At 44.5% G+C, this 25,278-nt stretch overlaps 8 protein-coding genes across 8 annotated transcripts; 6 read left to right on the top strand and 2 right to left on the bottom strand. All coding sequences in view use genetic code 12, as the record gives it.

Moving 5' to 3' along the window:
* Positions 1-262: 262 nt before the first annotated feature.
* On the bottom strand, positions 263-1,441 carry LODBEIA_P32960 (uncharacterized protein; the record flags this gene model as incomplete). The annotated part of the gene is made up of 1 exon (XM_066973390.1): positions 263-1,441. The coding sequence occupies one exon, from the start codon at positions 1,439-1,441 to the stop codon at positions 263-265; it is 1,179 nt and encodes a 392-aa protein (XP_066830234.1).
* Positions 1,442-5,326: 3,885 nt separating this feature from the next.
* Positions 5,327-6,538, top strand: LODBEIA_P32950 (uncharacterized protein; the record flags this gene model as incomplete). Its single annotated transcript, XM_066973389.1, has 1 exon — positions 5,327-6,538. One exon carries the CDS (start codon positions 5,327-5,329, stop codon positions 6,536-6,538), a length of 1,212 nt encoding a protein of 403 aa, XP_066830233.1.
* A 1,455-nt stretch (positions 6,539-7,993) lies between these two features.
* On the top strand, positions 7,994-12,779 carry LODBEIA_P32940 (uncharacterized protein; the record flags this gene model as incomplete). Its single annotated transcript, XM_066973388.1, has 2 exons — positions 7,994-12,712; positions 12,762-12,779. 2 exons carry the CDS (start codon positions 7,994-7,996, stop codon positions 12,777-12,779), a joined length of 4,737 nt encoding a protein of 1,578 aa, XP_066830232.1.
* Positions 12,780-12,836: 57 nt separating this feature from the next.
* Positions 12,837-13,651, top strand: LODBEIA_P32930 (uncharacterized protein; the record flags this gene model as incomplete). Its single annotated transcript, XM_066973387.1, has 2 exons — positions 12,837-12,849; positions 12,921-13,651. 2 exons carry the CDS (start codon positions 12,837-12,839, stop codon positions 13,649-13,651), a joined length of 744 nt encoding a protein of 247 aa, XP_066830231.1.
* A 352-nt stretch (positions 13,652-14,003) lies between these two features.
* Positions 14,004-19,580, top strand: LODBEIA_P32920 (uncharacterized protein; the record flags this gene model as incomplete). The annotated part of the gene is made up of 1 exon (XM_066973386.1): positions 14,004-19,580. The coding sequence occupies one exon, from the start codon at positions 14,004-14,006 to the stop codon at positions 19,578-19,580; it is 5,577 nt and encodes a 1,858-aa protein (XP_066830230.1).
* An 853-nt stretch (positions 19,581-20,433) lies between these two features.
* LODBEIA_P32910 (uncharacterized protein) lies at positions 20,434-21,781 on the top strand (the record flags this gene model as incomplete). The annotated part of the gene is made up of 2 exons (XM_066973385.1): positions 20,434-20,451; positions 20,939-21,781. 2 exons carry the CDS (start codon positions 20,434-20,436, stop codon positions 21,779-21,781), a joined length of 861 nt encoding a protein of 286 aa, XP_066830229.1.
* A 628-nt stretch (positions 21,782-22,409) lies between these two features.
* On the top strand, positions 22,410-24,095 carry LODBEIA_P32900 (uncharacterized protein; the record flags this gene model as incomplete). The annotated part of the gene is made up of 1 exon (XM_066973384.1): positions 22,410-24,095. The coding sequence occupies one exon, from the start codon at positions 22,410-22,412 to the stop codon at positions 24,093-24,095; it is 1,686 nt and encodes a 561-aa protein (XP_066830228.1).
* Positions 24,096-24,208: 113 nt separating this feature from the next.
* On the bottom strand, positions 24,209-24,997 carry LODBEIA_P32890 (uncharacterized protein; the record flags this gene model as incomplete). Its single annotated transcript, XM_066973382.1, has 1 exon — positions 24,209-24,997. One exon carries the CDS (start codon positions 24,995-24,997, stop codon positions 24,209-24,211), a length of 789 nt encoding a protein of 262 aa, XP_066830227.1.
* Between the last annotated feature and the right edge of the window lie 281 nt (positions 24,998-25,278).

Here is a 25,278-nt window from a genome sequence, read left to right as displayed (position 1 = left end):
TCTCATGCCTCTGATGCCTCTCATGCCTCTGATGCCTCTGATTTTCCCTCATTTTGTATCTGTTACCCCAATCTAATACTTAAACAATGATAATTTCCCCCAAAAAAAAGTTTCCGTCACTTGATGGTTGTTTTTTTTTTTTCTTCAAAAAATTCACATTAAATGAACTTCAGAAAGTAAAACAAGTGAAATTTGAAAATTGCAAATTGTAAATTGTAATTGAAAAAATTGAAAAAAAGTTGAAAAATGAAAAATGAAAAAATTAATGAGTGGTGTGACCACGATGATATTTCAAACCGTTCAAATTCTTATACCTCTTACCACATACTTCACATCTATAAGGTTTATCTTTTTCTAATGCAGAATTATCCAAGTACGGTGAATTTGAGTCGGGATCGATGATGGAGATGGTTCCATCTGGATTTTCCCGTAAACTTTGACCTTGGTGACCGTGGGATCTATGATATTTAAGTCCGTTTTGGTTCTTGTAAGTTTTGTCGCAGCCAATAACTGGGCATTTAAAAGGCTTGTTTTCTTCATTTTCCATCACGTAGAGATGGCGAGCAGGATCATCGATGTAGACATCCTCTTCTTCTGTTTGCATGGGCGTATCGTGTGGAGGAGTCAATGGAGGCTGCTGCAGTGTTTGATGATACTGCTGCTGTTGGTTAAAATGGTGATAGTTGTTGTTGTGGCTATTGCTGTGGTTATTGCCGTGGCTGTTGTGGTTATTGTGATCGTATTGCTTGGTGCTGCTATGAGTATTGGTGGTGTGATGGCTGTTACTGTTGCTACTGTTGAGAAAGACGTCAGTAGTTGAGACCGTCTCCATTACGTTATGGACATTATTATAGTTGCGGTTACGGTTACTATTGAGAAGATGTTGAGTGGCATCAAGGGGAGGAGACGCCAGAATGTGGGCTTCTTCATAGTGTCGAAGCAAATCGTGCAATGTAGGTAGTAATTCGCCACAGCAGTTGTAATCTTTGCAATAGTCGGCTTCAAGGTCGGGAAGATACGATGTTTGTTGTTGTGGCGACATACTGGGATGGAGGGTTGTGCGAAAGGAGCCTCTTCTTGGGTTGATTAGATTTTGGTACTGTTGGTGTTGCTGCTGTGGTTGTGGTTGGAGAAACTGTTGCAGCAGCTGCAGCTGTTGAGACTGTTGTTGTTGCTGTTGATTTTGATGTTGCTGCTGGCCTTGTTGGCTTTGTTGATAATGTGGAGCAAAGAAGTTTCCGCCGACATTTGTTGCCATCACCTCGTCTTTCAACCATGAGCCTATAGTAACTGATCCCCATGAAATGCCTCCCATGCCCTGTGAGTGTGCCACCGATTCTCTTCTGAATCTCGAGTTGTTGAAGATGGAAGGTCGATGGTTAAACGTGATGTCTATAGGTTGTGGTTGCTCTTCTTGCACTACCGGCGGCTCCTGGTTCATAGTTGTCAGTGAAGTGTTATTACCATTTTCGAATATCTTTGTATTAAACATGATTGAAGAAGAAAGGCAACAAGTAGGTTGGTTTTGCTATTGAATAAGCGCTAGTAAGTAGTAGTAGTAGTAGTGTAACAGAATGAGTTTTTTCAGGTGGAAAGTAATTTTAAAAAAAAAAAAAAATTAACAAGACAATCTATAGTGAGTTTCCCTCGGCTGCGCAACAGTAGGTGGCGGTGGTAGCAGTTGTTGTGGATAGAAAGGAGGACCTTGTGGGGATCAGCCTGTGGTTGGTATAGGTGGAAGGAGAGCAGTTGGGGACAAGATTGTGTGTGTCAGGGAGTTTTTGGTAAAAAATGGATAGTGGGTGGCCAGAGCCAGTGGTGGTGGTGGTGGTGGTATAATGTAGTGTGACAAATACTCCTGCCTTTAATTAAAAATAAAAATGTCGTGGAGTGAAAAATGTCGGCGCAAAGGGCGGTCGTGCACCGTGTGCAAGAAATAGACGAGATATACCTTTGTATGTGGCACGACACTTGACCGCGCCAACTAGCCTTCTTGTCTACACCTCTGTTGTTTCCTCTACTATATCTCTCGCCGCGAAAGAACCTCCCAAAAGCAAGTAATACAATGAAACAAGATTAGGAGATTTACACTTGGGGGGGCGAGAGTGAGAGGGGGAGTGGCGTGTGTGAGATGCACTTGTCATCTCACTGTCATCCCGTGTCGCGTCGTGTACGTGTGGCTAATATTTTTCCATTTCGATTGTTTATTATAAGTGGGCAAAAAAGAAAATAAAATCAAAATGTCGCACGTATTAATCCACCGGCAGTAATAATACACACTCAGGACACACAGTACACACACAGACAGTGTATAGTATTCCTATAATAACACCACTGGCCCGGATTGATCGATTGATGGGGGTGGATTGGTTGAGATTTAGATATATCCAGAACAACAGAAGTCAACAGAAACCTCACCACTCACCGGCCTCCTCGTTTGTTCTCGCACACCTGCCCCATCTCAGCAGCCAAACAACAACCAAAAAAAAAATGCAACAATATCCCTCGTTTATCTTCAGGAACTTTAAGAACCAAGTTTTCCACTGCTGACGGTGTCCCAGCGCTCAATTGTGGGAGGCAAGTACGGAGAGGTGCGAGGGGGTGCGAAACCAGCTGAAAGGAGGGACAGAGATGACTGAGCCTCTAAACTTGTAGTTCATGCGCAAAGTGCAAATGTCGTCCGTAGCACAGGCCACTGGCGGTGACGGTGGTGAGGAACGGTAGCCCCAGGGTAAGGCTAGAGTAAGCGAAGGCAAGGTGGGCAAAGCAGCAAGTGATGAGCAGAGAGAGCCCTGTCTGGAGAAGAGGGAACATGCACACCCGGCCGAATGGAGAACGAACTTCTATTCTTTTGCCAGCGTCGATCTTTTCTCCGGTCCGAATAAGAGCAGGAGAGTGCTCTGTGTGGGTGTGTTTAGGGGTTCTCTGACTCTGTCTCTCGCGATGCATCGATAACGGTTATTATAAGACAACGGGAGGAGTACAAGTGAACACACACACACACACCTGCCGCTGCAAGTTTATGTCCTGTCGGCAACCAAAACCCTCCATCAGTTTGAGAGTTTCCCACTTCCACATTGTGTTGTGATTCACGCTTTTCTTCTTTTGGTTTCTGTTGCTCAGGGTAAAAGAAAACAATTGAAAAAAAAAAAAAAAGAGCGACATTTTATGCCATGTAGTCCACTTTCCACACAGCTTCCCTGGTTTCCAGATATCTGTATCTACACCTGTATCTACATATGTATATGTATTGGAATAAGCCAGTTTGAACAATTGCAATCGTGTGCTCTTTCCAACTCAAGACTGACAGGCTTTGCAAAGAACATTACATTTATGATGGGTGATGTGGCGCATACCTTAATGCCCGAAAAGAGGGTTTTCGGAGCTATGAGACGAGACGGGACCGGATGGGATAAGACACGATGAGATGAGATGAGATGAAGCTAAATATATCGCGGAAAAAGAGCTTAGGAATTAAACAAAATGCCCAGTTGGCGGCTAGCGAAGGCTAGCGAAGGACGATGGATTTCTTCCCTCCTTCCTTCCTTCCGTTGGTAAAAAAAAAAAAAAAAATGGTTCCGTATCCCATACCCATCGGAACCACCATGCAAAAAGTGTCCTTCCCTATATTATTGTTGTTCCATGCGTTGTTGTCTCTTTTCTTGTTGGTGCGTAGATCCGCCGCTAGCGAAAGAATCGCCGTAAGATGAGAAACAACAACTACAAATATTAGACGCTAACTTTTTTTGTTGTGCCGACACTTTTCTACCTATCGGGTGATGTATAATCCCTCCCTCCCTCACTAGCGAGAGATCGTTTTCTGTCTTTCCATGTGTCCCCCAGGACTCAAACCCAATCTTCTCAAACTATGTGTCCACACATTTTTTTTCTAAATCGGCCAATCTGGCGAGGTAGTAGTAGTGAGCATTTTTGGGTCACCCTAGCAGGTCCAAGTTCCACCGAGCCATTTTTTTGTTCTTTTGACAACAAGAGTCCTCCTTTTTTTCACCTTTTGGTTAGGTGCTATTTCAAGTACACTTCAAAAAGAAAGTAGACACTTTCCATGCTATCCCAAAGGACACCTTCTCGTTAGTTCGTTTCTGCATTCCAGTTTGGGTAACCGGGAAACTCTGCTTCTTTTGTGAATCGAAATCCAACACCGCCGAAAGGTCAGAAAAAAAATTTTGAGAAACTCCTGCAAATTTGGCAATCTGTTTTGCCGAGGGTTCATGAGAGATTCTTGTTTTTTGTGCCGATGCTGTTGTAAGACACCAATACCGCTTTCCAATCTCAGACAAGACGAAAGTTGACGAAAACATGCATTTTTGGGACCTAATTTTTGTAAATTTATTTAGGTAAGGGATAATACTCTGCCGGTATTGAAATGAGAAAATAGTAGTGTTTTCTGGTTCTAGGGAATGGCACCGGCTCTAAGGTGTAAGTAGGAGCTTTGGTGTTGTGAGATGGTTTCTCTTGCACGTGCTACATAATTGTGGCACTATATCTACCATTAGACAATTCTAATCAAAAAGCGGCCCTGCTAGCTCAATCGGCTAGAGCATTCGACTCTTATCGAGTAGTTATCGAAAGGTTGCGGGTTCGAGTCCCGCGTGGGGCTTATGTTTTTTCTTTTGTTTTTGTTCTCCTACTCTGCGAGATTTTGCAGCACCTTTTTTTTTTTTTTTTCTTTTCAAATGGTAACTTGTCACGAGTTCGAGACTAGAAGATGGAATTCATCAAACTAACGACATCGGGCCCAGTTACTGAGTTTTGAATAAATAGTTAGTTTTAAACAGGATGATATTATGTGGAACTTTGAAGGGGTTAGAGATGATGTGTTACTACGTGAGAGAGTGTAAAATGTTTGGAGAGGTTTCCTTTGGTGAACTTTAGCACAAATTTATTGTGAAAAAATCTGGAACGTCAGGTTTTCTTTTCAGAGTATAGAGTCACAAGCAATCAGCATCGAAGTTGTAGAAATCACGATTCATATGTACTCGCATCATAGACTTCACACGATCACGGGCATCTACCTACAAAAGAAAGTGGTTATTCTGTCCCAACTCCACAATTTTTTTTTCTTCTTTTATTGGCACGTTCAGGGACAACATTTGCGTTTGATCCGATCAGATAACGTTATGTTTACTATTTTTGTGTAATTTTTGAACCAGCTGCAAACCCGAGACGGGAATCGCGTAGAGGAGGACGAGGACGTGGACCCCGGTTTAATATATATAAAAACTTGAATGACTTTCCACCATGTCCAAACCTCTTGACTGGAGTAAGTCTTTTTTTTTTTCTTCATTATCATCAAAATAACACAAGGATGTTGGAGTTGCCTGATGAGGTCATTGAACGAATCAGCTACAGCTTACACCAAGATGATATCGTCTCCCTTATGCTCACCAACTCGAGATTCCACCGGATTTTGCAGTCGCGGCTCTATTCCGTGATTGTCGTGGACTCGTTGCCAAAGTTGTTCCAACTCGAAGAGATTAGCTACAACTTCAACACTTTTAAACTCGATTCCCATTTCGTTAAGGGGGTCATCATTAGATCGGTTTATGCGCTCAAGAATTTTTTCAAAAATGCCACATTCCGCCACGTTAAAAAGTTTATCGTCTATAAATTGCCCGATATTCCTCATTTGGAAATGCTCCAGTACATGGAGCTGGTTTCGCGTATGAACCAGTTAGAAGTTTTTGAATGGTGGCATGATTGTGCTGGGTGTGCCTTCCCCGCGAGCCTTTTGAAGTACAACTCGAGACTTTGTGAAATCAACGGCTACATAGATTCCAACGAAGAACTCGATCTTGCCTATTTAAAAAGTGGGGTCTTTACAAAACCGGGCAAATTGGACACCTCGATGACGAAAGTATCACTACGGAACATGGAGTTGAAGAGCTTGGACATTTCTCAAGTTACCGACTTGCTCATTGAGAATTGCACCTACAAAAAGAATTACCTACTTGACCAGAACCTCAACCTCAATCATCTCACGTTGCACGTGGAAGACGACCCTGCATTATTGCCCTTTCTCTCCAAGTTACGACTCAAGTCCTTGAATTTGAAAACCCAGTCAAATGTAGATCGACTACTAGGCAATCTCGACCCCGGGATAACATCACTAGTGTTGCAAGCCAAATTACAAGTGCACAGTCTCAAGCAACTACTGCGGTTCGTCCATTTGACATATTTCAAATTGGAAATCATCGAAAAGGACTTGTTTGAGCTATTACCATTCATCCCCACCGAGGTGCAAGTTGTTTCGTTCCAAGTGGTTGAACCCACAGAGAGGAATAATTGTTTGATTGCCGAGGAGTACTGGCAATGTCCACGTGCGAACAGGGTGGATCAAAATCGACTCAAGTACCAAGATTTCGTCTTGGAGTACCGTCGCAAGCTCAAGAATCTCGCCTGGGTCATGTTCAATGGCAATGATAAAAACTATGTTTTCGAATGCACCGAGGATGAGCCTGTTGTGTACAGGGACGGGTTCGAGTGCTACTTCCCAAAAATTGTAAATACATTTATATAAAATTGTCGGTGTTGAAAACAAAAAAAAAAAAGAAAGAATGTAGATCATTTGTAATAGTCCCGAAACAACATCAAATTAAATTTTACACAAGGTAATCGTTTCAGGGTGGAGATGATCTGAAAATATCAATTTCCCAAATCAAAAGTGTTCTCTTGAACCATTTTAGACTGAAAATAAACGAATATAATCAGGGTAAATGAGAAGGCATTAAGTTTTGGTGATGGCTGTGAGAGTAAAAGGTTAGTTTCGTTGCGATAGATGAAAGGTAAATAGGGGGGGAGCAGTGTTGCCCGTGTGTATTGACTGACTATACTATATGCTGATCTCGTGGGCCCTTGATTGAGAAAGAAAGGGAGGTTCTTTTTTTTTTTTTTTTGGTTTTGAAAATTTTTTGACGGGGTTGAGAATTTGATGGGTGGGCTGAGGTTCGACACATTTGGTAGCGGATGGTGCCTAGGCGCTACCAAATGTGGCTCTAAGGTGAACCAAAGACAAAGAACTTTCCACATAGAAGTGAGATGTACTTTTTTGGTGGTAGCCTATTCGCTTTCTCTAGACAATTACGACAAATACCAAAACGTCTTGGGTAACATACCCTATTGCAAACGGTTACCTCAAGTTCTCAGCCTCATCCCTGGTGCAGAATATGAGACTTCCATTGCGAATTGAAACAACAGGGTCCTAGATCTGTCTGTCTTGCAGTCATTCCATGTCTTAAAATTCACTGTTTGTCAACAACCACCACCGCCACCTCTACAAACACACTAACTAAGCAATATTCAGAACCCTTGGTGGTGGTGGTGGTTGCTGTTTGTTGTTCGATCTTTGAAGTTTCTTGAAATTGTATCAATTGTAAAATTTTTTATTTTTCCTCGATAAAATTTGTTGATCTTGGTTGCAAAAATTAAGATCAAAAAGTGTTGGGAATATGCTACGGGCGATAGATCCCATGTGTGGACCCCTTTTGCGAACATCTATCCACAATCTTAGAGATATGAGACTATAGCTAGAATGGCAGTTGCTTCCTCAATCTGTCTTCAGCTTCGTTCCTGAACCATTCAACTTCAAGGATGTGAAAGCAGCCGTCTCGAATGTTACATTGCCTACGAGTGGACAGGACTAAACTCAGCCTGCTCGCAGTTTTCAATTTTTTTCTCTTTTTTTTTTGGTGGGCTAGATTCTTTTGTTGTGGCGCACACATGTGTGTGGGAAGAAACGGATGCTTCAACTCGGAGGGAACACAACCCACCCAACCCCTAACCAACGGGAGTTTGTTGGTTAAAAATAATTTTGGGCTTTTTTTTTTCTTTATACAAGATGATCGATTTTAAACTAGGCCAGTAAAAGATACCAATTATCCACCTCTCGGTAGTTTTCAAAAACTCTTGAAAATTGATTGTCTTAAACAACTCATCGACCATTGACCGCATCAATACCCAAAAAGCAAAGGAGAACATGAGGGCAGAGATTGAACAAGAGTTGTCTCACACTTTGTTGACGGAGCTTTTAGCTTACCAGTTTGCTTCACCCGTCAAATGGATCGAAACTCAAGATGTGTTTTTAAAGCAGCACAACACCGAAAGAGTCATTGAGATAGGGCCTTCGCCAACATTGGCCGGAATGGCCTCGAGAACAATCAAGGCTAAATATCAGTCCTATGATGCTGCCTTGTCTTTGCAACGTCAGGTTTTGTGCTATTCGAAAGATGCAAAGGAAATTTACTACAAGCCAGACCCAGCTGAACTCGTGGAGACCAAGCAAGAACCAATTGAGGCGAAAGCAGCTCCTGCAACTCCTGCAGCAGCAGCGGCCGCAGCTCCCGTTGCTGCACCAGCTCAAGCTCAGGCTCAGGCTCAGGCTCAGGGTCCAGCTGCAGCAATAGCAGACGAGCCCGTGAAGGCCTCACTTGTGTTGCACGTCTTGGTTGCCCAAAAATTGAAAAAGCCCTTGGATGCCGTGCCAATGTCAAAAGCCGTCAAGGACTTGGTCAACGGTAAATCAACCGTTCAGAATGAAATCTTGGGTGACTTGGGCAAGGAGTTTGGTGCGGTGCCTGAAAAGCCCGAAGAGACCCCATTGCAAGAATTGGCCGAACAGTTCCAGGATAACTTTTCGGGACAGCTCGGTAAAACGTCAACAACGTTGATTGGCAGATTTATGTCGTCGAAAATGCCCGGTGGGTTCTCCATGACTGCTGCGAGAAAGTACTTGGAGACCAGATTTGGCTTGGGCCCGGGCAGACAGGACTCTATCTTGCTTACGGCATTGTGCAATGAGCCAGCCGCTAGATTCGCTTCCGAAGCAGAAGCTAAAGCTTTCTTGGACACTATTGCTCAAAAATACGCTGCGCTGGCTGGCATTTCGTTGGCTTCGGCATCTTCAGGTGGGTCAGGTGCAAACGGAGGCGGCGCCGTCATTGATAGTGCCGCCTTGGACGCCTTAAAGTCCGAGAACCAAAATTTGGCCAGACAGCAGTTGGAAGTTTTGGCAAGGTATCTTCAAGTCGACCTCAAGAGCGGAGCCAAGAGTTTTGTCAAGGAAAAAGAAGCCACTGCCGTGTTACAAAAGGAATTGGACTTGTGGTCGGCTGAACATGGTGAGTTCTACGCTAGCGGCATAAAGCCAGCATTCTCCCATTTGAAATCAAGAACTTATGACTCTTATTGGAATTGGGCAAGACAGGATGTCATTTCCATGTGGTTTGATATCATCTTTGGCAAATTAAACTCCATCGATAGGGAGACAATCAACCAATGTATTCAAATCATGAACAGAGCCAACCCGACTTTGATCAAGTTTATGAAGTATCATATCGACCTCTGCCCGGAATACAGAGGCGAGACGTACCGGTTGGCAAAGAAATTGGGTGAGCAGTTGATGGAAAACTGTAAACAAGTGCTTGGCGAGGATCCAGTTTACAAAGACGTGAGCAGGATCACTGGACCTAAAACCATTGTTGGTGCAAAAGGTGAGATTGTTTATGAAGAGGCCACCCTTGATACTGTGAGGAAATTTGAGCAATACGTTTACGAAATGGCACAAGGAGGAGAAATGACCAAGATTCAACAACCAACAATCCAGGAGGACTTGGCTAGAGTGTACAAGGCCATCTCCAAGCAAGCTTCTAGAGAAAGCAAGTTGGAGATCCAAAAAGTGTACGATCAGTTGTTGAAAGTAGTGGCATCATCAAGCGAGATTGAAACCCGCCAAGCCACCAAGGACGCTTTGGCCTTGGCCACTGGTTCAAACACTCCCACGGAAGAGGATGAATTATCAACTGCTTCAGACGACGATGAGATTGCCTCGCTTCCAGACAGAACCTCGATTATCCAACCGGTGTCGTCCACCATTCCATCGCAAGTCATTCCATTTTTGCACATTCAAAGCAAAAGACAATCGCGCGACTGGGAATACGACCGTAAATTATCTGCGGTTTACCTCGATGGTTTGGAATCGGCAGCAATCAACGGTTTAACATTCAAAAACAAACACGTGTTGGTCACTGGTGCTGGTGCCGGCTCCATCGGGGCCGAGGTTTTGCAAGGCTTGATCAGCGGTGGGGCAAAAGTTGTAGTGACAACTTCGCGATTCTCCAAAAAAGTCACCGAGTTTTACCAAAATATGTATGCGAGATATGGTGCTGCAGGCTCTACCTTGATTGTTGTCCCTTTCAACCAGGGCTCGAAGCAGGATGTCGAAGCTTTAGCTGATTACATCTACAATGACCCCAAAAAGAATGGTCTTGGCTGGGACTTGGACACAATCATTCCATTTGCTGCCATCCCCGAGAATGGAAACGGCATCGACAATATCGATTCGAAATCCGAGTTTGCCCACAGAATGATGATGACTAATCTCATGAGACTTCTTGGAGCTATCAAGGCAAAGAAAAAGACTGATACCAGGCCTGCCCAATGTATCCTTCCATTATCTCCCAATCATGGTACGTTTGGTTTTGATGGGTTGTACTCGGAGTCGAAAATCTCGTTGGAGACGTTGTTCAACAGATGGTACTCGGAAGATTGGGCTACCAAATTGACCATTTGTGGAACCATCATTGGATGGACCAGAGGAACCGGGTTGATGAGCGCCAACAACATCATTGCAGAAGGCATTGAAAAGTTGGGCGTCAGAACTTTTTCGCAAAAGGAAATGGCATTTAACATCTTGGGCTTGATGACTCCAGATATTGTGAAGTTGTGCCAAGAAGAGCCCATAATGGCCGATTTGAACGGTGGTTTGCAATTCATTGAGAACTTAAAGGAGTTTACTTCGAAATTGAGAAAAGACCTCACCGAGAATGCCGATATCAAGAGAGCCGTTTCCATTGAAAATGGAATAGAACAAAAAGTGGTCAATGGGGACAATGTTGATGCAGTTTACAATAAAGTTACTGTGCAGCCAAGAGCCAACATGAAATTCGATTTCCCAACTTTGAAACCATACAATGAAATCAAAACCATTGCACCTGATTTAGAGGGAATGTTGGATTTGGAAAACATTATTGTTGTTACTGGGTTTGCTGAAGTTGGTCCATGGGGTAGTGCCAGAACAAGATGGGAGATGGAGTCAAAGGGTGAGTTTTCACTTGAAGGTGCCATTGAAATGGCCTGGATTATGGGATTGATCAAATACCACAACGGGGCACTCAAGGGCAAGCAATACTCTGGATGGATTGATGCCAAAACGCAAACACCCGTTGATGATAAAGACGTCAAGGCAAAATACGAGGCCCAAATTTTGGACCACTCTGGTATCAGGCTCATTGAACCCGAATTGTTCCATGGCTACGACCCAAACAGAAAGCAAATGATCCAGGAAGTCGTCATTCAGCACGATTTGGAACCATTTGAATGTTCAAAGGAAAATGCAGAGCAATACAAGCATGAGCACGGCGAAAACTGTGAAATCTTTGAAATCGAGGGCGGCGAGTACACCGTTAAGATTTTGAAAGGTGCCAAGTTGTTCATACCAAAAGCCTTGAGATTCGACAGATTGGTTGCTGGTCAGATCCCCACTGGTTGGGATGCAAGAACATATGGTATCCCCGAGGATACCATCAACCAAGTCGATCCAATCACGTTGTATGTCTTGGTTACAACCGCCGAGGCTTTGCTTTCAGCTGGTATAACGGACCCCTATGAGTTCTACAAGTACGTGCATGTCTCCGAAGTTGGTAACTGTTCAGGTTCAGGTATGGGAGGAGTCAGTGCTTTGCGCGGTATGTTCAAAGACAGATACGCCGATAGACCTGTTCAAAATGATATTCTTCAGGAGTCGTTTATCAACACCATGGGTGCCTGGGTCAACATGTTGTTATTGTCCTCGTCGGGTCCTATAAAGACACCCGTTGGTGCATGTGCCACCGCCGTGGAGTCGATCGACATCGGTGTCGAAACCATTCTTTCAGGAAAAGCCAAGGTTGTCTTGGTTGGAGGTTATGACGATTTCCAAGAAGAAGGCTCGTACGAGTTTGCCAATATGAATGCCACATCCAACTCCATCGAAGAGTTTAAGAGAGGCAGAACCCCACAGGAGATGTCGAGACCAACCACCACCACCAGAAACGGGTTTATGGAAGCGCAAGGTTCCGGTATCCAAGTGATTATGACCGCTGACTTGGCTCTTAGAATGGGTGTTCCAATCCACGCCGTGTTGGCCATGACCGCCACTGCAACCGACAAGATTGGCAGATCGGTTCCTGCACCAGGTAAAGGAATTTTGACTACAGCCAGAGAGCATCACGGTGATTTGAAATACCCCAACCCATCTTTGAGCATAAAGTACAGAAAAAGACAATTGAACAAGAGATTGGACCAAATCAAGCTTTGGCAAGAGTCCGAGTTGGCGTTGTTGAGAGACGAAGCAGAGTTGGTCAAGGAAGAATATGGCGACGAGTTTTCCGAGGCTGACTTTTTGAGTGAACGGTACGAGTCGATTCATCGCGAAACCAAGAAGCAAATCTGTGACGCCAAGAAGCAATGGGGTAACGCCTTTTTCAAGTCCGACCCTCGTATCGCACCCTTGAGAGGTTCATTGGCCGTGTTTGGTTTGACCATTGATGATATCGGGGTAGCATCTTTCCACGGTACTTCCACCGTTGCCAATGACAAGAATGAATCTGCCACTATTAATAGCATGATGAAACATTTGGGAAGATCCGAGGGTAACCCCGTGTTTGGTGTTTTCCAAAAGTACTTGACTGGACATCCAAAAGGTGCAGCTGGTGCATGGATGTTGAATGGAGCCATCCAGATTTTGGAATCAGGTATTGTTCCAGGTAACAGAAATGCAGACAATGTCGACAAATTGTTAGAACAGTACGAGTATGTCTTGTATCCATCGAGATCAATCAAAACCGACGGCATCAAGGCCGTTTCAGTCACTTCTTTTGGCTTTGGCCAAAAAGGTGCCCAAGCCGTGGTTATCCATCCCGACTACTTGTACGCCGTTTTGGACAAATCCACTTATGAAGACTACGCATGCAAGGTTAGTGCCAGAAACAAAAAGACCTACCGTTACATGCACAATGCAATCACCAGAAACTCCTTGTTCAGGGCCAAGGATAAGGCGCCATACGCGGACGAGTTGGAACAACCAGTCTATTTGGACCCATTAGCAAGAGTTGAACAGCAGCAGAAAAAGAAAAACACCTTTGAGTTTTCTGCTAAAAACATCCAATCGAAAGCATACGTTGGCGAAGTCGCTCGAAAAACCGCTGAAGCGTTAGCCAGCCTAAACAAGTCATCCAAAGGCGTTGGTGTCGACGTCGAATTGCTCTCTGCCATCAACTTGGACAATGAAACTTTCATTGCAAGAAACTTCACACCAGAGGAGATTGCCTACTGCCGGGGCTCGTCCAACCCACAAGCGTCCTTCACGGGCACATGGTCGGCAAAAGAGGCTACATTCAAAGCCTTGGGTGTACCTTCACAAGGCGGCGGCGCCAGCTTGATCGACATTGTCATCTCAAGAGACGCAAACGGAGCTCCAAAGGTCAGCTTAACGGGCGACGCCAAAGCTGCAGCAAAGAAAGCAGGAGTCAAAAACGTAAATGTTTCCATTTCCCACGACGATTACCAAGCCACTGCTGTTGCCTTGAGTGAATTTTGATCAAACAATTTTTTTCTTTGAAATTTTCGGTATAATATTTCGTATGGTGTCTTTTTGAACACGTAAAGTTGTACCAGAGAGTGCGTATATAAAGTAAATATACATATAGATACTTATCTACAACCTATATGTAAAGTGGACAATGTCGTGTCGTGAATTTTCGGACGTGAATTTCAAGACACAGATCAACAACGTTCTCTTTTACCACCACCTCTCCCCTCTCCCTCACTCTCTCTATGTGTTGATTTTTTTATTGTATTCTATTGACGAAATTGGGACATTGTTGGCAACAAAAAGTTATCCAAACAGTGTTCGGAGAATTAACGAAACAACACACACACACTTGCACTTTATGTCCAGTGAAGTACAACTCGACAAGGAAGCAATGGCAAGTGAATTGCCCTCTGGTTCCGGGGTAGGATTGGGCCTTCAATTAGACGAAGATGCTCCTCGTGGGACAGAGTTGGCGAAAGACGCTCAAGGTATCGATTCCGCCGAAGTGACCAAGGAAGTTAGTGAAAAGAACGATTCCAAGAGTCAATTAGAGGACGAGATGGCTACGAAGGAGACGGAAAATAACGGTAGTGAAGCAGACCCACAGACTACCGCTACCAACGCCGCTGTAGATGAGCAAGACCAATCTTTGCAAGAACAGGAAAACATGGTAACTGGCGCTGAAGAACAGAGTTGCGGACAAGACGATACGCAGTCTCTGGTCGTGGGAACTGAACATGGTTTTGAAAAGTCACCGGGGCTTTTTTCTGAAGAAGCCAGCACGAGCACTCCAAGGGCCGGCACCGGGGCCATGGCCGAGACTGAGACTGAGACTGAGACTGAGCACGAGCATGAGCGTGAGACTCCATCCATCGACATCAAGAACAGCACCGATTCAACCAAGTTGTCGCAGGAGCAGTCGCGCGCTTCGCGGGTCTCGCTCAACTCCACTGCAACCGTTGAAAACATACACATCTTCAAAAAGACTTTTGAGCTGATATTGGCCAGCAAAGAGGCCAAGAAGAACGAAAGACTCAAGGGTCTAGTCGAAAAGGCGCTCAAGTCCCTCAACGCTTCGGACGAGAGGAACCCTCATGTCTTGTTTGATGCGTTGAAAGCATGCTGTGAAACACCATCCGTCGATATCAAATCCAAAGCCGTGGATTTGTTTGCGAAATTGTTTGACTACGGACAATTTGACGAAGATCTGGAAAAAGTAAAGCTCACCAACAATTCGGTAGATGTGATTGCCGCGTGCTTTGAAGGGGAAGGAACAGATCCCGAGTTGGAGCTTCAAGTCGCGAGAGCGTTGATGCATTCGATCTTGTTGATGCCCTGCCACGGCACTCCTTTGCTCCAGGCCATCAGGGTCATCTACAATGTGTTTGTCTTTTCACTCAATCCAAGAAACCAAGCTGTTGCGCAGGGGATTGTGACCCAAGTCATTGGTGCTGTTTTTCAAAGAGTTCTGGACTCGAAAGTCTCGAAAAGTCTCAATTCTAGTTCCCTCAATATTGAATTCACTGAACAACCGGAACCTTTGAGGGAGGGGGAAGAGAAATTGACTTTGAATCAACTCGAAAACATCAACAATTCTGAGATTGAATACGAGCGCGAGGGCGAAGCCGAGGACGAGACCCAGATGGACGTATCCATTAAAGACGTCTTTATTATCGTCCGGGCGATGGTGAAAATATCAACCAAGCCCCTAGATTCGGCGACGATAGATATGAAGTCCCATTCCGTTCGATCGAAACTTTTATCTTTGCATGTACTCCACACAGTTTTGAAACAGCATATCGACATTTTCTTGAGCAAAGAAGCAGTCATAAGAACCGGCAACGAGAAGGTGAGATTGATAGATGCATGCAGGCAGTATATCAGCTTTGCGTTATCCAAAAATGCCGCTTCGCCCTTGGCGCCTGTCTTTGAGCTTTCATTAGAGATATTTTGGGTCATAATATCGAATTTGAGATCTGAGTTCAAGAGGGAGATTCCCGTGTTTTGGGATGAGATCTACTTCCCAGTTGCAGAAATGAAGTCGTCGAGTGCACACCAAAAGAGATACCTCTTGTCCATCATTGAAAGATTGTGCAATGACTCGAGATGCGTCATTGAGTTCTACCTCAATTACGATTGCGATAGCAATATGCCCAATATCTGCGAAAAGATCATAGACTATCTAACAAAACTTTCATTGCAAAGAGTCGACGTGACTCCACAACAAAAGCACGCATTCATCGATAACCGAAGGCAGGGCATCTCTATTTACGACGTGAGCAAGATTTCAAATTTGACAACCAACACCATGTCTTCCAAGCCTCCCGAGCCTGAAATTTACAATTTGTTCCTGATTGAGTACGCTTTGAAAATGACTTCGATCAGTTGTCTAGTTGCCTTTTTGCGCTCAATGTATTCGTGGGCTCAAAAGGGGTTGGTTACGACAAAAACACAGGCCACATCTGATACGCGCAACGGCTCCTTCTTGTCCTTGTCGAGGGACCGCTCGGACTCAAACAGCACGTCGGCTAATCTCACCAGAAACGGATCTTTTCTCAATGGGGAAGATCACGAGACAGAGAAGATTGAGCAGTTTGAAAACCAAAAGCAACGCAAAAAGGCGTTGCTCGAAGGTATCAAACAGTTTAACCAAAAGGCCAAAAAGGGCATATCCTATTTGACTTCAAGCGGATTCATCAAGGATGGCGACTCACCAGTAGATATTGCCAAATTTTTACTTGAAACGGACGGCTTGGATAAGGCCGTGATTGGAGAATATCTCGGTGAAGGCGACGAGAAAAATATTGCCATTATGCATGCCTTTGTGGATCAAATGGAGTTTGAAAACGCCGAGTTTGTGGATGCTATGAGACAATTTTTGCAATCGTTTAGACTTCCAGGTGAAGCGCAGAAAATTGATAGATTTTTGTTGAAGTTTGCCGAACGATACGTGATGGGTAACCCTTCAGTTTTCGCAAACGCCGACACCGCGTACATTTTAGGTTACTCGGTGATTATGTTAAACACCGACTTGCATTCACCTCAAGTCAAGAATAGAATGACATTCGACAGCTTTGTGATGAACAACTCGGGAATTGATGACGGCAACGATATCCCTCGCGAACTCCTCAAGAAAATTTACGACGAGATTCTTCATAACGAAATCAAGCTACAATCGGAGCAGCACGCGGCTCTCTTGGCGGGGGACTTGGCGGTGGTGACTCCAACCACCCCGAGTCTCGGCTTTTTTGGAGGTCGTGATCTTGCTCGCGAAGCCTACCTCTATGCCTCGAATGAGATGTCCACCAAAGCCGAGAGGCTCATGAAAAGTTTGAGAAGCAAAGGCAGGGGAGAGGAACTGGAGACAATGTATTATGCGGCAACCAGTGTTTTGCATGTGAAGTCCATATTTGACACCATGTGGATGTCGATCCTTGCCGGGTTGACTCCTCCTTTCAAAGAATACGACGAGAGTTACGTGACCAAGGCGTGTCTAGAGGGGATAAAGTTGTCCATCCGGATAGCATGTATGTTTGACTTGGAGTACGCTAGGGCCTCGTTTATTGGAGCTTTGGTCCAATTTCAAAACTTGAACCACTACGAAGAAATGAGACCAAAGAATGTTGATGCCATTCAAATCATGTTGGATGTAGCTGTGTCTGATGGCAGCCATCTCGGTGAAGCTTGGATACAAATTTTAACTTCTATTTCGCAGATTGAGCGGTTGCAGTTGATTGCCCAGGGGGTTGATCAAGATTCAATCCCTGATGTCACCGTTGCCAAGGTGATCAACAGAGGTTCTATGGATAGCCTGAGAACCAGTTCCGCCAGTTTCTTTAGTTCATTTTCGTCTCAAACACCGGCGCAGTCGGCTTCTAGCAAATTTCATAATCAGCACTTGTCACCTGTTGTTGCAAGGCTTCTTTTGAAAACCGAATTGGAAGTTGCCATCGATAAAGTATTCACCAATAGTGCAAATCTTTCTGGTCCAAGCATAGTGGAGTTTGTTAAGGCTTTATCTATTGTGACACGAGAAGAGGTTGATTCTTCAGGGCAAAGCAGTAACCCAAGGACGTTTTCTTTGCAAAAATTTGTCGACATTTGTTACTACAATATGGACAGGATTCGGTTGGAGTGGTCTCAGATATGGTCCGTTATGGGCGAGACATTCAACGAATTGGGATGCCACTCCAATGCATCGATTCTGTTTTTCGCATTGGACTCCTTGCGTCAATTGTCGATGAGGTTTTTGGAAATTGAAGAGTTGGCTCATTTCAAGTTCCAAAAAGAGTTTTTGAAGCCGTTTGAGTATGCGATTACCCACAACCAGTCACTAGAAGTCAAGGAAATGGTGTTGGAGTGCATGAACAACATGATATTGGCACGTGCCAGCCAGATCAGATCCGGATGGAAGACCATCTTTAATGTTTGCACTGCCGGCGCCAGAGAGCCGAAGGAGGCCTTGGTGACCAAGTCCTACAAGATGGCCATTTGGATCAACAAGGAGTATGCCGAGGAAGTCCGCCGACAAGACTCCTTTTCGGACCTTGTCGTGTGCTTTACCACGTTGGCAAAGAATGAAAAGTTTCAAAGAATAAGTTTGTTATCGTTGGACGTTCTCTCGAGGTTGATTTATGAGATTGCCCAGCTCAGTTTCCCCAATGGCGAGGATGAAGCTATTGATCCAGCCGAGAAGAATGACCAATTGCAAAAGCTTTGGTTCCCTGTGCTTTTTGGGTTCCATGACATAATCATGACTGGCGAAGAGTTGGAGGTGCGTTCCAAAGCGCTTCACAATCTATTTGCCTTGCTAATGAAGTATGGCAAACATTTCAACCACGACTTTTGGGATCTCATCTATCATGACTTGTTGTTTCCGATTTTCAAGATTTTGAGCAACCACTGGGAGTTGAATTTGGACGATTTGAATGACAAATTGTCGGTGTGGTTGTCGACGACTCTCATCCAAGCCTTAAAGAGCATGATCAATTTGTTCACCTATTACTTTGACGCATTAAACCATTTGTTAGGAGATTACCTCAAGCTCATCACTTCATGTATCTGTCAAGAAAACGACACCATAGCGAGAATTGGGCGTGAATGCTTGACATACTTGTTGGTTGACAATGCGAAAAATTTCCAAAAAGAGCACTGGAGTGAAATCACAGAGGGGCTCGGTAGACTATTTGAGCTCACAAAGGCATCAGAGTTGTTCACGTTGGATCCAGAACGGACCGCCAATTCAAAGCACAATGGCGGCGGCGGCGGCGACCAGTATCTGGATTTGAACCGCGAACTTGCCGAAAACCACCAGCAGCAAATGTTGACGAGAGAAAAATCCTCGATCGTGGTCAAGAGTGTTTTGCAGTTGCTCTTGATCCAAACCGTGTCGGAGTTGCTTGAAAATGAAACTTTTTACGAGATTGTGCCCAATGAGTATTTGATGAAGTGGGCTCAGTTATTGTTGAACTCCTACAATTTTGCCAAAACCTTCAACGATGACTACGATTTAAGAGTGCGTTTATGGAACGCGGGAGTGATTGAAAGACTCCCCAATTTGTTGAAGCAGGAGTCGTCGTCCTCGGCTGTTTTCATCAACATTATGTTTAGAATGTACTGCGACGACGTCAAGACAACTGCACAAGACAAGAAAGCCATCTTGAGCTACCTCGATCCGTTGTGCAGCTCCATTACGGCTCGCTATTGCGAGTTTGATGAAACAAATCAACAAAGAAACATAAGCACATGGAAACCTGTGATTATCGAAATTTACCAAGGCTACGTCGAGTTGGACGATGTCGATTTCCAGCAGTACGGTCCGGTGATGTACGACTTGATTTTGAAAATATTCGACAAGAGCATGTCCAATGACTTGAGGTCGGCTGTGCGTGCGTTTTTGAAAAGGATTGGAGTAGAGTTTGTTTATAAGAAGTAACTCCCTTCATTTGATTTTCTGAAATTTGCATAGAATAATAGATAATATTTTTTTTATTATTCCTCTGTATAGGGATGAGAGGGAGGGGGGGGGGAGAATTCACCATATAATCCTCATCTGATGGGTTCTTGCTTTGGAGCCTTTTGTATCCACAATTGAATTTGACAAACAGATGAAATTCGACAAAGCGGCTTTTCAAAAAAAAAGCCCCCTAAAAAGGTCGTGTGAACTTTGCCAATTTCAGTAGTAGTGTGGCTCGACGCTGGGAACAAAATCTGCGCAATCACCCACACCAGAGAAAAATCGAGATCGTAGACACACCGAAAACAAGCAATCTTGAGTAAGGTTGAACCATGAGGTTGGCCCCCGACCCTTCACCTAGACTCTACGTTAGCTTTTTCACTTCCCCCCTCTATTTCACATCCTTGAGCCCAGCTCATGAGCTTATTTTTTTCATTTTTCTCTTTGCTTGTCAAAATTTTCAGATTTTGTCAGAAACCTTGATTTGCCTAGAGATGCATGTATCCTCTTTATGCTCTTTATACCTGTGTGTAGACTGGACCATACTGCATGTAGTAGGCACTTTTGCTGACAATATCTGTGACTCCGATTCTGACTCTTTACGCCTACCAAAAACAAACACGCATCTGGATTGTCGCAAAAGCAGGACAGGGAACCCGACACGACACACACCACCAACTCTCTCGCAAAGAGAGCGAGCGATTGGAATGAAACTTTTTTTTTTCATTCGAAATTTTTTTTTTTCACCCGTCAACAATTTGCTTTCTACCTAAGGTCTTACAAGTAATTAGATAGAAGATTGGATTATATTTTGAAAAAGGCTCAATCAAAGATGTCTTTCCAGAACAGAGTATGTTTTATTCTTCAAACTAGCGTTGGAGGGGCGGGGGGAAAGGATCTGGGAAAAATGGACTCCTTTTTGACGGGATTTGGAAAAAGGGGAACCCCAACGACCATTTTTCCTTGTGGTATTGAGAAGTCACCAATTTGATCCAAAAAAAAAAAAAAAAAAAACAGATCGGGCCTGGAAAGAGACCTAGAGAGATCTAGAAGAAGCTCTTTTACCTCAACTAGCTTCTTCTGCTCGAATCATGGACTACTTGTGGGATTTTGGGAAAGATCCCTTTTTTTTTTTTGTTTTTTTCGTTCTTCTTTTTGGTTGGCGATCATGCTGGAAAATTTTCAAGGAGCGCAATTTTGGGTTAGAAAAGACGACTTTATATATGGGTCGTGTGAGAATTGACCAGACCTCCCTCCCCAGGCACAGCACATGATACCACATTTTTGTTATTGTAGTTTCGGCCAAGCAAGCGGTACTAACCACGATACGTTTTTAGAACTTGTACGATTTACTCGGCAATGACGTTGAGGACGACTCTGCTCCAGTTGCTCCAGTCAAGGAAGTTGTCAAGAAAAACACTTCTTCCAAAAAGGCCGATGCAGCTCCACCCTCTGCTGACCCAGCCAAGGCCAAGAAGAAGTCGAAGCCAACTGGTAACGAGGGAGCTTTGAAGACCAAGAACACCAACAAGGAAGAGCCAGCTCCTCAATCGACTGCTACCAAGCACCAAAAGAAACCATTTGACCGTCACTCGAGAACCGGCAAGACCGACTCTAAGAAGAAGCTCCAACAAGGATGGGGCGAAAGCGATAACAGAGAGTTGGCTGGCGAAGTTGAAGGTACCGAAGACGCTGTTGCGGACTTGGAAGCCGAAGCCACCGAGGAAACCGACGCTGTCGACAGCACTCCAAAAAAGTCCTTGCAGGAGTTTCTTGCTGAGCAACAGCAGAAACAAAAGGACTTGGACGGGGCCAAGAAGTTGAGACAAGCCAACGAAGGTGCCGAACAAAAATGGACATCTGAACAGAGAATCGAGAGACAAGAGGAAGCGTTCTTTGCTGCCACCCACCAAAAGAAAACAAAGTCCAAAGCACCAAAGGAAAAAGTGCTTTTAGAAATCGAAGCTACCTTCTTTGACGAGCAACCATCATTCAGAAACAACCACAGCAAAAACGACAACAACAACAACAACAGCTCCAGAGGCGGATTCAGAGGAAACAAGAGAGGTGGCCCAAGAGGCGGTGCCAGAGGCGGCGCCAGAGGTGGCCAGGGTGAAGCCAGAGGTGGCCAGGGTGAAGCCAAGGCCGGTTTCAACGAAAAGAACTTCCCATCTTTGTAAGCTCACATCTTTTACTTACACCTCTTTTGGAATTTTGTAAAATGCTAATCATTTTGTATCTACAATTAGTTAATGAAAGTTTTGAATGATGACGTGCAAAGGTTTTTTTTGGTTGAGAATTACAATAATAGTTCAGGATTTGATGAATGTGCTTCGAAGCAACGCCGCAAGCTATTACAAGCGATTTCGATTACCGTTTTTCTTCAATCTTCTCTTGAAGAAAGCAGCCTCCGTAGTGACCGAGCTCTGTTCCAACCAACTGTGAAAAGAAAAGGTGCCTGGATCATATGCAGATGTTCGGTATTGCCTCGTTAATTTTTTTTCCTCTTGGTAGCGATAAAATATTATCCCCACAACTTTGATTCACATGGCCGCCATATGCTATAAAATTGCCCCGTCAACCCCCCCCAGACAAATTGCGTTTAGGTTGGTGAATCGACCCTCGTCTTTAGCAGTTTCAATAAGATTTCCAAGAAGGACACCTGTGAGAAAGACAATTGGCAATTTCAATTCTTTTGAGAGTTACTTGAGTTGTTTTCTTTTTTTTTTTTGGTGTTGCTTCATTTTTGACCCGAAAAACAGATTAATCGTATCACTACACCAGTTTTTTTTTATTTTTTTTTGGAAGATGGGAGCCGAACATGATGATAGCTATGCACGGTCACCGCCTCAGAGCCGAACGGGGTCTATCGAGTTGACGGAGGAACAGATAAGTCAGATTGAATCGGTAGCTGAATCGGCAGAAAAGAGCACCAAGTCAAGATTGGCCACTCATTTCACAGACAGAATAATTGAAAAACTCCTCAAGGCAACTTTACCGCCAGATATCCCGGAGAGGGAGGTTTTCGAGCAAAGATTGAATGACCCCGCGAGAAACATACGGCCCGGGTTGTCTGTGCCCACGTTGGCCTCAAATGTCAAGCAAATCGCAAAGCGAATGACAAAAGTCTTTGCCTTGCAGTATCAGTTGATCCATATCGTCACGTGGAGGCAACCGAACAAGACCTTGAGTGTGTTGGTGCTTTACACAGCTGCTTGCGTATGGCCGCATTTGATCCTCGCTTATCCGTTGATGCTTGTATTGTTTGGCGTCTTGCTCCCAGGTTATGCGTACAGACACCCGCCGCGAAGGCCAGATCTAATCAAGGTGAAAAAACGGGGCCAGTCCTTGTTCAAGTTTTTGAATGCGAGTCTGGAGACTAGTATCGTGGAAGACGCGGTTGACATGGACTATTTGAGGCAGGATGCCGAAGTTGCTTCGACAGCTTCGGTGTCCAATGACTCCGATGTCACCATCTCGTCTACTGTCGCGTTATCCAAGAGCGGCGACTTGGTTTCGAATGAGAAGAAGGAAACTGCACGGCGCAGAAAATCAAACATTGCCTTTTTGATCAATCTTCGAGATTTTCAAAACTTGACGTCGGACTTGTTGACGGGGATTGAAAAGAGCGAGACTTTTTACTACGAGACGGCAGGTTTCAAAGATGAGCGATTATCGACATTTATCTTTTATGGGGTTCTTGTCGCTACATTTGGCATTTTCTTTTTAGGCCCATTCATTCCATGGCGCATGATCTTTATTCAAACCGGCTGGGTTGGGTTGATTTTGTGCCACCCGGAGGTTAAGAAGTTCTTGGTGCAGTTTGGCAACTCGAAAAAGGAAACGGCCAAGTTGCTTAAGGCTAAAGCTGAAATCGAGGCTGAATCTAGAGGCGAGGAAGATAAATTATCTGTGGAAGAAAAGGCAAAGGCCAGAGCAAAGCTTGAGCTGGAGCCCAAGTCTGAGTCCGAGTCCAAGCCCGGGTCCAAGCCCGGGTCCAAGCCCGAGTTCAAAAACGAGATAAACCTCAAAAACATCATAAAGCAATTCGATAGATATGACATCATTGTGGACGACTCACCCGAGGTTAAAATTGTCGAGATTTACGAGTTGCAAATCAAGAGCATTCTCAAGCACAATTGGAGCTTTTACCGCTATTCAAACTCGATTTATTCAAAAACGGACAAGCATAGGATGGCGGGCAAGCGTCCCACAGGTGTCGAAAGCTTGTCTAGAGTTTACCCACCACACGACTGGAAATTCGATGCTGAGTTTGTAAACAAATGGATCTTGGACACTGACCCCAAGGAGTTTCTCAAAGCAAGATCAATGGATCCCACCGATTTATTCGTGATTAAAGAAAATGAAAAAGAGGGATGGATTTACGACAATACCCACGACATTTTGCAGCTGGATATAGTCTATGAATTCAGGAGAAGGCGATTATACAGAGAGTGCTTCAGATACGGAAGACACCACCCAAAGCCCCGCTAAAGGGGGAAAAAAAAACACAAGGGCATACGCTTTTGAATCGATGAAAGAGGAAACGGAGAAGGGAGAGGGGACGGAAGAAAGTGTGTTTTTTGAGAATTTTTTATATGACCACTTTATAGCATGAGCAAATTCACTGCAAACTTATTAAATGAATCTGTTAGTAGCTCTTGTAGAAACAAAGAAGCCAACACTGTAAGAGTTAGTGACAAGTAATTGAAGCTAGTCACTAGATGAAGGGCCTCGATGGTGGTGACCACGCTTATCAACCCAAACACCAACAGCATCGACATCTGGTAGGGCCAAATCAAAGTGAGAATACGAAACAACTTGACCGAGCTAGAAGCCATGATCGTGGTAAGCAACACCGCCGTCGTGAACCCACATCTATATCTCGGCTCAATCTGCTCATTCTGTTCCCTCTTGCCAAACTCCATCCCATATCGCAACACGAGCTGAATCACAACATTGAAGACCACGTGTCGCAACACCGTCTGTGAGATGAAAAACCCATATTGACACGCTAGGCTCAAACTCAACACCGGCTCGATATCGCGCTTCATCGCAGACGGCAGGTTCTCATACGTGGCCCAGATCAAATATACATCAAGCAAGATGATCAAGACGGCACCTTTGATCAAATGGCGATATCGATCATGGAATCTGGCGTCGCTCTTGCTCTTGCTCGCGTGCTTGATCTGTGTTTCGTTGATGTTGTACGCCAAGTGTCGATATGCCCCGCGTTTAAGGAGCAAGATGTCGATGAACAAGATCACGGCGTCGTATTCGATGTACTTGTCGCTTACGCGGTTACATCGCGGACATGTCGTGAGGCGGATGTATTCGCTTTTGTATCGCGAGTATAGGTTTGGTATGTTTTGATGCCCGCATTCTATGCAGAGCATCGTCGTGTGGAGTGGGTGAGGGTGGATTGGGGAGGGAGGATTGGGCTTGAGTTTGAGAAACTGCGCGGTGAAAAGTTGCAAAAAAAAACAACATATAGCGAAGATAGCGGCCGAAGTTGGGGGGGGGGGGGGAGGCTCAAGTTCTGCTTCGTAGCACCAGACGTTTTGCTCACGGAACAGAAGCCCTACTAACGCGTTTGAAAAGGGAAAAACCCATTCCTGATGAAAGTGAAACGGCAAATGCTTCTAAATATATGTACTCGTGGATCATTAATTTGTAT

Source organism: Lodderomyces beijingensis, assembly GCF_963989305.1.
Source record: "Lodderomyces beijingensis strain CBS 14171 genome assembly, chromosome: 4".
NCBI classification, from domain to species: Eukaryota; Fungi; Ascomycota; class Pichiomycetes; order Serinales; family Debaryomycetaceae; genus Lodderomyces; species Lodderomyces beijingensis.
Note: the sequence above shows the minus strand (reverse complement) of the source record. Positions and strands in the feature narration are given on the sequence as shown.